Raw genomic sequence first — 13,405 nt, forward strand, 5'->3', positions numbered from 1 at the left:
ACCACCACATAATGACCCTAAATACACACTCTATACAGACCAATATTACCGCCATAGAGTGACCGCCACATATTGGTCTGTATATAGTGTATACAAAGTCATTATACGGTCGTCAGTCTAAGGCAGTAATATTAGTCTGTATATGGTATCATTATGCGGTGATCAATCTATTGCGGTAATATTGCTCTGTGTATAGAGTCATTTTGTCGTGGTCACTCTATGGTGGTAATATTGGTCTGTATATAGTGTATATATAGAGTCATTATGTGGTGGTCACTCTATGGTGGTAATATTGGTCTGTATATAGTGTATGTAGGGTCATTATGTTATGGTCAATATTGGTCGGTATATAGTGTATATATAGAGTCAATATGTGGCGGTCATGGTGTGGTGCTAATATTGGTCTGTATATGGTGTCATTATGCGGTGGTCTCTCTATGGCGGTAATATTGGCCTATACATAGTATGTTTTCATCAATAACAGTATGGAGGTAGTAATTGGTTCTGATATAGTGATTTTTTTATTTTATTTTTTAAAACAATGTATATAAATAGTTTTTGTGTTTGCAACACTAACAGCAGTCCTGGCCTGTAGCGGGGGTCCTGACATGTGCGTCGGTCCTAGCCTGTAGCGGCAGTCCCGGCATGTAACCTTCTGAACTGACTGACTGTGACTAAGGGCCCTAATACACCGAGCGAAAATTGCCCTAATCCGGCCGATATCGCTCTGTGTATAGACAACAGTCATCAACTAATCATTGTCTTTTGGCAAGTTCAAAAATCATTGGCTGATGATCAGGTAGTATATATCACAGACAAGACCTGAGGACACCGGGGAACGTGATCAGGTATTATATATCTTTATAATTATATACAGCAAGGGCTGCACAGACATCACTAATGAGATTATATATATACATACATACAACCTTTGCTGCATGATAATTGAGCCATGTAGTAGGCTGTGTAAGCGAGCTCCAATCTACCAGATTGGCGCTCACTTCGGAATATCAGGCCGTGTAATACGGCCCTTAAATTGGCCGTACACTTTCAGTGGCTGCAGGCTGAACAATCCTTCTCCCATCTGGCCCCATCCTCACCATACACAGGAATGTTCGACACAGCTGAGTGTTCCTGCGTCCTCTATAGGAGGGGTAAGCCATAGTCAGACAGATCTGATGGTGGCTTGTCTCTCTGAGAACAAAGAGGTTGGATGTTGATTTTCCATCAAGCCTAACCCCCTATGTCCACTGATATCATCTGTCAGAGGACTGTCCAGAGAGCCCCATACACCTTACACTGATGGCCGAACCCACCACGAGCAGCAGGTACCAGCAACAAAAGAGTAAAATGTATGGAGACCTTAAATTGCTGCTACAATATTTCAGCATTTGGGGCCCCACCTTTAACTTTGCGCAGGGCCACATTTAGTCTAAAACCGGCCCTGGCTGTGCTGTAGGGCCCTTCTGAGAAACCAGGACACATGTGCCGGATACCCGGGTGTATATATGTGTGCGCCTTTAGGGTGCGTTCACACCTACAGGATCTGCAGCAGATTTGATGCTGTGTTCAGTTATTTAAATGAAATCTGCTGCAGAAAATCTGCTGCAGATCCTGTAGGTGTGAACGCACCATTAAGGCAGAAAGATGGAGAAACCGGTTATGGGGGCCCAAACACATTTTTGGCACAGGGGCCCTTTGCAGTCTGTGCCCGCCCCTGGGCCATGGCCTAGAGCGACCTATGAGCAGATGACTCCTGACTTGTTCATTTTATCATATTCCTGACTTTCTTTAGGGAAATGACCCAACGGCATGATCTTCTCATCATTTCTCTGGATTTGATCAAATCCTTGATTTCATCATTTCCCTGCAACATACAGTATATATATTCATGTAGTCACATTTTTATGACCACTTCCTACTTTCAGTATCGGCAGCAGGTAGGTCATGTAGGAAGCCATGTGTCTTGAGCTGGCTTGGATGGTTTATAAGGCACACATATGACTATTGTTGCTGCTCTGATGAAAGTGTATAATGTATGGACAGGGTAGGTGAAGGGTGACTGCTTAGTTTTAGTCCCTGAAGAGAACAGTATGGAAGGGTAAGTAGACATCACACTCACTCCTCCCAATTATACCCTTCCCCCCCCTTCCTCGACAGTCTGACAGCCAGTGCCCTGCGTGACCGCACTGGTTTCACATAGCCAAGGGTGGCCATGTGCTCATTATTTACAATCTACTTTTATAGGAAAAACATTTTTTTTCCAAACATTGTTTGATTTTCACTCAAAATTACAGCTGTATTTTACTTTTATTTTACTGTGCGTGAACATGTTATAGGGATTACCCAGCATTAGAAAAACACGGCCACTTTCTTCCAGAGACAGCACTGCTATTGTCTCCAGTTTGGGTTAAAACTGCACCTGAACTGAAGAGAAGAGTGGTGCTGTCTCTGGAAGAAAGTGGCCGTGTTTTCCTAACGCTGGATAATCCCTTTAATGCGGTAGTATGGCACCAGTTGTTAAGGTGGCACAGTGCCATGATTAATTAGTTTAAAAGGGTGCCTGGGGTCTAGAGCTCAAAGACAAGATGCAGCCATGCCTCCTGTGACATCAGAGGATGAGTCGCCTACAAGAGGGGGGAGCCCGGGAGCTGGAGACAATACACATTTTGTACTTCTCCTTTTATTTCATTTCCTGTCTGGGATGAATCATGCAAAATCTCCCGAAGCCAGTACTATTAGAGATATCACTATATTAGTAAGTTATATATCTTTAGATGTGTTATTCAAAAACTATTTTCTGATACCCCTTTTAAAGCCACAGTGTGAGACTCCAATCAGAAATGAAGCGTAACTACTGGACCCGCAGTATGCAGCTTTAAATCCCTTAAACCCCTCACTGTTCTTGACTACAAGGGATTGACAGTATATTGCCCTGAACAACTTATGTTGGCGCTCGTTTAATAAATTTATTAAACTATGATTGTGCAGCTCTTGCTTCGTATATAGAAAATAATAAAGTTATACCTGCTCCCGGCACTGCCGAACCCATCTCTGTTGTGATAGGCTGCTCAGCCAATCACTGGTTGCGGTGCTGTCCTATCTTGGCCAGTGGTCAGGTTCAGCAGTGTTAGCAGCGTCTATGGTGAGCAGGGAACATAGAAACAAGCCAGGAGGACATCGGAGGATCCTGGAAAGGTAAGTATAACTTTAAGTTTTATATACTTTCACCAGCCATGTGATGCACAGCCAGCAGTCGATTTTTAAAGAGGATGTACCACCCGATCCGTGGGTGATGCAGTTATTGTCCTAAAAAACAACTTTTAAACTTTCAGTCCTGTGCCGAACTGGCGTGGCTTAGAGTGTGTATGCATTAGGTGTATGCATTAGGCTAGCACAACCTCTCCCTGCCCTCTTCATCATTAGGAATGCTCCAGGCAGGTATTTTCCTATTCATCAGCTGTGTTAGCTGTGAGGAGGAGGGACAGAGGGGTGGTTCAAGGTTAGGGCACAGATACTCTAGGCCAGTGCTTCTCAAACTGTGCCAGTTTTCACACAAGTAACTATGATCTGCACAGTCCTTTTGCTGCTTGCAAAAATCTCCTTTTTAGCAACATTATTAATTTATTTTAAACTTGCTTTATTAGTATATAGAGCTTGGGAGACAGGTGAAAGGGGCCCTAGCAGTATTTTCAGCTTTTAAATTGACTTTGACCACAGATGGTGAGGTCCAGGCACCCTCTTGGTCAGTCTAGTGAGGCCCAGGCATTGCCTTGGTCTGTTGGGTGAGGCTCCAGTAGAAAAAGTGTGAGAAGCACTGCTCTAGGCCACGGCAGTTTGGCACAGGGCTGCAAGTTTAAAAGTTGTTTTTATGACAATAACTGCATCACCTGCCAAACGGACCCCAGGACAGATCTTGGATTAAAAGCAGCTATCTGAAGGTACAAGTGGTTTGGGGGAGGTGGGACAGATTGTGGGTACAGAGTCGCTTTAACCTCTTAATGACAAATGACTGATATACTCATCATGCATTAAGGATTGACAGAGAGGGCTTCTGGCGTGAGCCCACTCTGCAACTTGCGGTTCCCGGTTGCTATGTACAGCCAGGGACCGTGGGTATCGCCGCTCCCGGCTAATTAACTATTTAAATGCAGCTGTCAAAGCTGACAGCTGCATTTAAATAGTGCTTGGCCCCCTGGCCCTGGTGTCTAGTGGGGGGGGGGGATCTCCTCCCCGCGATGCAATCGCAGAGGGGAGATCTCTTCTACTGAATGACGCTGATCCTGGCTCGGCAATCAGTGCATCTGATCTGCTGCAGACCAGAGTAATAGAGCACTGATCTGATGGATCAGTGCATTGATCTCAATGGGAGATCAGTTCTGTGTATATAGAAGTCCCCCAGGGGGCTTCTAATTAATGTGTGAAAAAAAGTGTTTTTATTAATAAAAAAAAACCTCCTAATAAAACATTACATCACCCTTTTCCCATTTAATAAATGAAAAAAATTAACATAATTGGTATCACAGGCTGTGGCTTCTGGAGAGGATGATGGCAGGGGGATGCTCAGTGTGCCTCCAGTGCCCTGTGTCCCTCAGTGTCCCCCTGACATCCTCTACAGCAGCTACAGCTCAAGAAAGTGCAGGGAAAAAAAACACTTTATGTGCATTTCCCGTTATAAGTGTATATTGGTAATTTGTTTAACTTTTGGGGGGCAATACAATACTTTAACATTTTCGCTGGACTTCTCAAAATTAACTTCTTTGCTGATTAGATCACCACTGCCCTAGACCACACCAGAGGGCAGCATAAACTAATGACAGAAATGCTAAACAGAACAATGTATTACTTACATCATTCTGTTCAGCCGTTCTCCTAATAAGCAGGAAAATGGGATCCTTGCCGCACCCCTCCCCCGCCCTCCAGCTGCTGATTGACAGTTGACTGCCTACACACTGCATAGATAGATAACTGCAAATCAGCAGCTGGTGGGCGGAGTTTTCTGCTTCTCATGAATATCCAGGACAACTGGGCTCATGCACACAATGGAGAGGACTACTTATTGTCCATGTTATTCAGGAGGATATCTCTGAATCAGCTGCACAGAACAATGTAAGTGATACATCATTCTGTTCTGCTTCTCTAGTCACTAGTTTATGCTACCCTAAGATAGGACGGCATAAACCTGCAGACAGTCTCTTTAAAGCGACTCTGTACCCACAATCTGTCCTCCCCCCCCCAAACCACTTGTACCTTCGGATAGCTGCTTTTAATCCAAGATCTGTCCTGGGGTCCGTTTGGCAGGTGATGCAGTTATTGTCCTAAAAAACAACTTTTAAACATGCAGCCCTGTGCCAAACTGCCGAGGCCCACAGTATCTGTGCCCTAACTTTGCACCACCCCTCAGTCCCTCCTCCCCACCCTCTTCATCATTAGGAATGGCACTGGTAGGACTTTTCCTATTCCTCTGCAGTGAACACTGCACAGGTGCCTTAACAATCCAGCCCATGTGCCATGTTCTCACAGCTGATGAATAGGAGACAATCTGCCTGGAGCATTCCTAATGATGAAGAGGGCGGGGAGGAGGGACAGAGAGTGTGCCAGCCTAATGCATAGACATGCCAGTTTGGCACAGGACTGCAAGTTTAAAAGTAGTTTTTTAGGACAATAACTGCATCACCTGCCGAACGGACTCCAGGACAGATCTTGAATTAACCCTTAGGCGACCCTGGGCAGGGCCGCCTCCCCGCGTTCAGAGCAGGGCCGCATTCTGAACCGCCGCGGTCCTGGGTGCCGCTCGTAGCCCGGGACCGCGGGTATTAGCGGGCACAGTCTGTTCGCAGTGCCCGCTAATACAATAATCGGATGCAGCTGTCAAAGTTGACAGCTGCATCCGATTACCGAATGCAGCCCGTTCCCTGGTGTCCAGTGGGGAGGATCGCTCCTCGGGACAACGATACACACATCTTACCCCGTCCGGGGTCAGCGCCGTAATGGCAGCTGGAAGCAATGTGCCTATCTCATCGATCTGTGCAGCACCGATCTCAATGAGAGATCAGTCCACTTATACTAGAAGTCCCCCAGGGGGAATAACCCTAACCCCAGGGGGGCTTCTAGTATAAGTGTAAAAGTTAAAATAAAAAGGTGTTATTAGTAAAAAGCCCCCTACCCTAATAAGTCAGAATCACCTCCCTTTTCCCAGGTTATAAATAAAAATAAACAAATGTTTGCTATCGGCGCGTGCGTAATCGCCCGAACTATAAATTTATCCCATTCCCGCTCTCACACGGTAAATGGCATAAGCGCAAAAAAAATCCCAAAGTGCAAAATTGCGCATTTTTGGTCGCATCAAATCCAGAAAAATTGTAATAAAAAGTGATCAAAAAGTCGCATATGTGCAATCAAGGTACCATAGACCAAAGGATAAAAGCACTATAAGCCTGGGAATAGAGCGATTTTAAGGAACATATTTATGTTAACAATGGTTTGAATTTTTTACAGGCCATCAGATAATGAAAGTTATATGTTACATATAGTCGTAATCGTAACAACTTGAGGAACATATACAACAAGTCAGTGTTACCCCAGGGCGAACAGTGTAAAAACGAACCCCCTCCCCAAATAAAAGAAATGCATTTTTTTTTTTCAATTTCACCACACTTTGAATTTTTTTCTGGTTTCGCAGTGTACTTTATGAAAAAATTCAGCCTGTCATTGTAAAGTACAATTAGTGGCGCAAAAAATAAGGGCTCATGTGGGTCTCTAGGTGGAAAAAAGCAACTGCTATGGCCTTTTAAGCACAAGGAGGAAAAAACAAAAACGCAAAAATTGAAATTGGCCGGGTCCTCTAAGGGTTAAAAGCAGCTATCCGAAGGTACAAGCAGTTTGGGGTGGGCAGATTGTGGGTACAGAGTCACTTTAGACATTAATACTCAATTGATGAATTTCTGTATCACAGTACTCAGCCACTATCGACCTTTACCACTAGGTACAAAGGCGATTGTCTGAATTAGGCCAATTAGACAATGACCAGCGGAACAGCGGATCTGCTGATCGATGTCTTTTGGCAAGTGTAAAAATAATCATCCGCTGACCACGCATTACTACATGTAATAGGCAGCGCGGCCCACAGCTGATTGTGTGTATAAATAAAGCTATTATTTACCTGTCCAGGCTGTGTCTGTGGGCAGCTGCAGCTCTCACTTCTGGTCCTGTCCCATAAGAGCAGCACTGCAGCATCCAGCACAGAGGATCCCATCTGCAGTAGTAGCCGTCCCAGAAGACTAAGATCGGTGGGAGGAGCAGGAGAAATTCAGAGAGCCACCTATCAGTGGACCCAGGGACCCAACATGGCACCCCGTCCCTCCCCCACCATGCCTGCCTGTAACTGAAACTGCTTCTCCCAGCCCTCCTGCTGCTGCTACTACTACTCCCAGCCCTCCTGCTGCTACTACTCCAAGCTATCCTGCAACTACTACCCCCAGCCCTCCTGCTACTACTATTCCCAGCCCTACTGCTACCACCTGCATCAATACTGCTACTACTCCAAGCCCCCCTGCTACTACTATTCACAGCCCTACTGCTGCTAGTACTACTCTCAGCCCTACTGCTACTACTACTCCCATCAATACTGCTACTACTACCCCAATCAATACTGCTACTACTCCAAGCCCTCCTGCTACTATTCCCAGCCCTACTGCTACTTCTATCCCAAGCCCTATTGCTACTAATGTGGAGTAGTCTGTGTCTGTGTGTGTCTGTGTGTGTGTGTGGGTAGGGGGCCCAGTCTGGAGGTCTTTGCACTAGGCCCACCAATGTATTAAAACGCCGCTGAATACATCTACAATTTCTTCCCCCCACCCAATGCATGTATGCCACTATTTGGCTATGTTCACACACTGTATTTTTAAAGTGAAAAAACAAAACAAACCTGTTTTAGTAATAACGGCTGTGAAAAATGATCTAATTTATTCAATTTCAATGATAATGGTTTTTACATCTCAATGTATGCAATCTATACATTTTATTATGATGGCATTTCCTTTATTGCCAAGAAAAACTTTCTTCACTATAAAATAAGACTCCAAAACAAAATTTTTAAACGTGTAAATTTTATTTTCACACAGAAGCAAGAGAATGTAACCCACAAACCTTGCCTGGTGATGGCGCTGTTACATGAAACAGTAGGGAAAATGAATAGTTTCATCCCAAATGTTATCAAAACGCACAAATAAAATGTCTCCCGCTGGAGACCGTGAGATTCATGATATGTATACATAACTTAAAACGGGAAGACCTCTAAATATGTACATGTAATACTTCCGGTAAAAAATAGAATCTAAAACGTGTGAAATCAAACAAGTTCATCCATGTGATGTGGAGTTTCTAGGTTGTTTTGCAATTATTTGGCTAGCTCAAAGTTTAGAACCCTTTTCCACTTGTGCATTTTGTTAATTTAATGCATTACAATAAAAACTCTAAAAAAACAAATAAACCTCTAAAATAAAACCTCAAAATATGACCAAGCTTGTCGTCCCAGTGAGATTAGCCAATGTACGCTGAAACAATATCCCCCCTGAATGTATAGGGGTGAATACTGGCTGGAGCTGCCCCTCCCCCCTGTGTATAGGGTGTAAGTACACTTGAACCTGCAATAAATAAATAAATATACAATACTCTGTATGAATCAGGGATAAATAAATACACCAAATGCAACTGAACTGAAATACTGAACTCTAAGGGTCCTATTACATGGGCCGAACACGGCCCGGTCATTTTAGTCAACGTGGGCCGATCTGCTAGATTGGCGCTCGTTTTCTGGACCAATTAGACGGCCCGTTAGCGACATCGTTAGTGATGTCCATGCAGCCCTTGCTCCAACACCTAATACATTATTTCTCCCCACTCCCGGTCTTCTCTCCCATGGTGGTCTCGGCTTGTGATTGGCTGGGCAGCCTGTCAGCCGTCAGACGCTGCACCTGCTGGGATCGGAAAGCTGCAGAGCACAGGAGAGAAGACCGGGAGCAGGTAAGGTATCAGGTGTTTGGCAATCATCAGCCAGGCATCGCTATCGCACATAGCGATGCGCGGTCGGCACCCGACCATATTAGGTCCAAACCTATAACAACGATCAGCTGATGAAAGTTTCATCAGCTGACCATTGTTTCTATTACACGGAGCTCTAAGGCTACATTCACACCTCCAGTAGGTTTACAGAACCATATATTCTGTAATAAATCTGTATTGCATCCGTAATCTGTGTTTTTTGCGGATCAGCAAAAAGGGGAAGGTGAGAGGTATGGTTTAAAATGATCACTCATCCGTATCTTTTACAGATTTGCAGAAGTTTTAAAATTACGGACCGGCAAAAATTATAGATGCTCCCATAGACTTCTATGGGACAACCTGTGCCGCAGTTACGGTCCGTTATAGGGCTTGTCAGTAACTTTTGCGGATCCATAAAATATGGATTACAGATATGTAGATCTACAGACAGTGAGAACATCAGAAATCAATGAGCTCTAAATTTGCCCGGAACATGTGAATGTAGCCTAATGCATCCGTAATCCATGTTTTTTAAGCCCCAGCAAAAAAGGTGGTAGTTAAATAGGTGGGAATAGTTTAAAATGATCACTCATTCATATTTTTTTACGGATTTGCAGACACTACAGAAGTTTCATCTGGAAAAGTTACAGACTCTCCCATTGACTTCTATGAGACAACCTGTGACGCAATTACGGTCCTTACTGGAGCTTGTCAGTAATTTTTGAGGATCTGAAAAACTATGGACAGTGTGAACAGCCTGACTGAAATCAATGGGCTCTAAATTGGTCCATAATTGCAGACAATAACTCCAAAGCATGTGAATGTAGCCTAGGAGTTACGGCCAGGCTAAAAATCATTAACAAAAGAATCGGCTCTGTCAGCTGTTCCAGGTTTGCAGAGGCCGATGGGTGCCGCGCCTGCCATGTCAAGTTATTGCGTTACAATTCAAATACTTCATGAAATAATATAAATCTCCCTCTTCCTCTCCTCATGTAAACAGTTTACTGGAGATGTTTGTGCCACTGGTCACACAGCACCCCCACCCCTCCAGGATGGCTCCTATAAAATGAGGGAACCACGCAGGGGGGGGGGAGGGGAACATAAGAGGAGAAGGGTAAACGACCACAACCCTATTAGTCTATGTACACCCCTAGTACATAGTCACAAATTAACCTATATAAACCTGCCGTATAAAAATTCAAGAAATACGGAGGAGTATCTTCCAGACTCTTCTATGAAGCACATCCTTCTCTAACACAAATGATACGTCCATATTTGTATCGCCGCCCCTCAATCTTTATATAAGAATACAGTGCCTTGAGCCGACTGTGCTCCCTTCATCTTTTTCACATCTGCATGTCCGTCGCATACATTCACCATTGGTACTCCGTGTTCTAGGTGGCAACAGCACCTAAGCCGCCGCCCGTTTTCACCACTGGTATTCGATGTACTGCAAAGCCGCAGCCTATAACTTAGCCTATAACTAAGCTTGTTTCCAGTGATCCTTCCATCCTCATATTGGGGGGTATCAGTGGCAAATAGCTGCCCATGGTAAAAAGAAAAGCTCTATATAGATATATCAATATATGCATAAACAGATCCATCCAGATAAATATGTGTATAGAAGGAGCTGGGCATCATCTTCTGCCAAGGAGCGTCTCCCTCCCAGGTGAGGAGAGAGGAGACGTGGATGCAGGTTACATAGACAAAGGGCGAGAAATCAACTGGGCAGGAGAACGTGTTCCAGACAGTAAGTAACACAATCCCAGTGTCTCCACAGGGTCAGCAGGGACAGGAGAAAGAGCAGGGAGGACATTAGGCGGAGCCGTGTCTTAACCAGTGGAGTTATAAAACTGGCGGCTGTGGAAACAAAGACTAGCAGGACGGCCATGAGGGCCAGAAGCACGTTGATGAACTTGCCCAGTAAGGCCCGAGCGTTGGCGTTCTCCACACCTTCCAGCTGGACCACCTGCTGCTGCTGCTGCTGTAATTCTAGCTTGGTGATACGTGTGAGACAAGACTCCACCGCTTCCTGAAAAGAAGAGGAAAAAGAGACCATGTCAGACCGTATATTCATTGTAATATTAGATTCCTATATGGATTAATTAAAGCTGCTATAGGGAGTCCTAGATTCTGCAGCATTGCAGTTACACTGCCCCTTGGCAGAATTCACACTGGCATTTTTCAGTTTAAAAATACTTAAGGGTGCCTTCACACCTACCGTACTGCAGCAGAAAATCCGCTGCGGGTCCGCAGCAGATTTAACTAAATGAATGAACACAGCATTAAATACGCACTGTCAAATCCGCTGCGGATTTGTAAGTGCGGATTTGATGCTATGTTCATTCATTTAGTTAAATCTGCTGCGGATCTGCTGCGGATTTTCTGCTGCGATACGGTAGGTGTGAAGGCACCCTAAGGGGGTACTTCAGTGAGGAAAAATTCGAATTGACTGGTTTCAGAAAGTTCTATACATTTGCTATTTACTTTTATTTAAAAATCTCCAGTCTTCCAGTACTTATCAGCTGCTGTATGCCCTACAGGAAGTGGTGTATTCTCTCCAGTCTGACAGTGCTCTCTGCTGCCACCTCTGTCCATGTCAGGTACTGTCCAGAGCAGGAGTGGTTTTCTATGGGGATTTGCTCCTGCTCTGGAAGATTGGTCTGTACACAGTAATATTTCTCATTCATGTCGATGGGACGGGTCCTGTGTAGTGTTCTCTATGTCCATGGGCTAGCTGTAAAGCATATCACTAAGCACTGTTAAAAATAGCTCAGGCAAGATGGCAGCCCCCGAAATAATGAAGAACAAATTAAATAAAAAAATATAAAATAGTAAAAGATCAGTTTGAGGATCTGTCTCTAATCAGTGAAACTATCTAGGTGACACACACGCTTTAAAGTGAACGTACCACTTCAGTTAGTAAATAAATATCTTTATACGGCCTGATGGCAGCCGTCACGTAGGTTCTGATCACGACGTCCATTTTTCAAACTGATGCCCAGTTCCCGCCATCTGCTCTGTTTTTCTCTATATGCAAATCAGGTCACGAGCTGCACTAAAGTCAGGCCCAGCGCCCCCCAGTACACAGATATCTCCTTCCCTGGGTGACAAGGCAGTTCCAGGCCGGGCTGGACTGAACGCAAAAGGCACCAATCAGAATCTACACTGCGGCAGTCATGAGGTCGTATAAAAATATTTATTTGACTGAAGTCGTACATTCGCTTTAAAGTGATACTGTTACCCCTCCCCCCCCCCCCCCCCCACTTTACTCTGGGTTCATTTAATCGGTCAACTAGGCAGGGCTTCACGGCAGTTGGGCCCCATCTTCCCGCCTAGGTGACACAATCCACCAATGAAATGAAGCAATTTTAGAGTAGAAAGAAGACACAGACAAGTGTTATACAGGTATATATCATATGTGCCGCATCTAAGCTTGTGGATGGTGTGTATGGTGTGGAGAGTAAGGGGGGTAACAGTATCACTTGAGAAACCCGGTCCCCTAGAAGAAGATGGCTAGTATGCATTGTATATGATGGAAAGCAATGCCCTCATGTTCTGGAGACATTTCACTGCACACTCAATGTCTCAGAGTCTTTTATGTACCTGAATGTCCCTGGCCCGCTCATAGGACTGATAGGCAACCTTTTCCTCCATGCTGGCAAGCTCCTGCTTAAGCAACGTCATTTCATTCTGATGAAGTTCTGTCAGGTCGTTCAGCTGCTCTTCCAAGCGTTCATACCTGTAAGGAATGAAAAACAGCTGAGAAAAGAATGGAGGCTTCATGGAATTGTTTACAGCTTCCCCTTGTACCAACAGTGATGGAAACAGAGAGTGGTTATATCAGGGTAAGGAACCTCGGTTCTCCAGCTAAAGCTTTGGCTGTCCAGGCATGATGGGAGTTGTAGTTTTGCAACAGCTGGAGAGCCGAAGGTTCCCTACCCCAGGGTTATGTCTATGTAAAAAGAACAGGGTAATAGAAAACTATGAAGGTATAATACAAAAGCTGTAAAGAGAAGCGCAACTGAAGCATTCCCGAGTCCAATCGTTCAGCTTTGATCATGGCTGAAGAAGATGGATGCAGCCCTAGGTAGTCCTGGTGGATACAGCCTATGGTTTTATCCATGTTTTCCAGGCAGCCTTAGGGCTACATCCAACTTCTTCAACTGCAGTTAATTAAATGCCGAGACTTTCGGAATTGGACAGACCCGGGCGTGCTCGAGTTGCCAACCTTTATGGATTTAAAATGAGACAAAACCATCAAACATTGACTCTTGGGCAGAGTAAGCAGCTCTCCTAATGGTCTATAAATAAATCCACAAACACTTGGATTAATAAATGTAGACACCTGAGACCTCTCACA

General features: G+C 44.6%; 1 protein-coding gene across 6 annotated transcripts in view; it reads right to left on the bottom strand.

The window, feature by feature from the left end:
• Positions 1–8,052: 8,052 nt before the first annotated feature.
• Positions 8,053–13,405, bottom strand: part of TMCC2 (transmembrane and coiled-coil domain family 2) — a 92,788-nt gene continuing 87,435 nt past the window's right edge. For all 6 annotated transcript variants that reach the window (XM_069945317.1, XM_069945318.1, XM_069945316.1 and 3 more), the window contains 2 exons: positions 12,649–12,784; positions 8,053–11,074 (listed from right to left, as the gene is read on the bottom strand). In XM_069945317.1, the coding sequence (XP_069801418.1) occupies positions 10,763–11,074; positions 12,649–12,784 (448 nt within the window). In that variant the 3' untranslated portion in view covers positions 8,053–10,762. The remainder of the gene's footprint in view (positions 11,075–12,648; positions 12,785–13,405) is intronic.

The sequence above is a fragment of the Dendropsophus ebraccatus genome, chromosome 11 (assembly GCF_027789765.1).
Source record: "Dendropsophus ebraccatus isolate aDenEbr1 chromosome 11, aDenEbr1.pat, whole genome shotgun sequence".
NCBI lineage: Eukaryota > Metazoa > Chordata > Amphibia > Anura > Hylidae > Dendropsophus > Dendropsophus ebraccatus.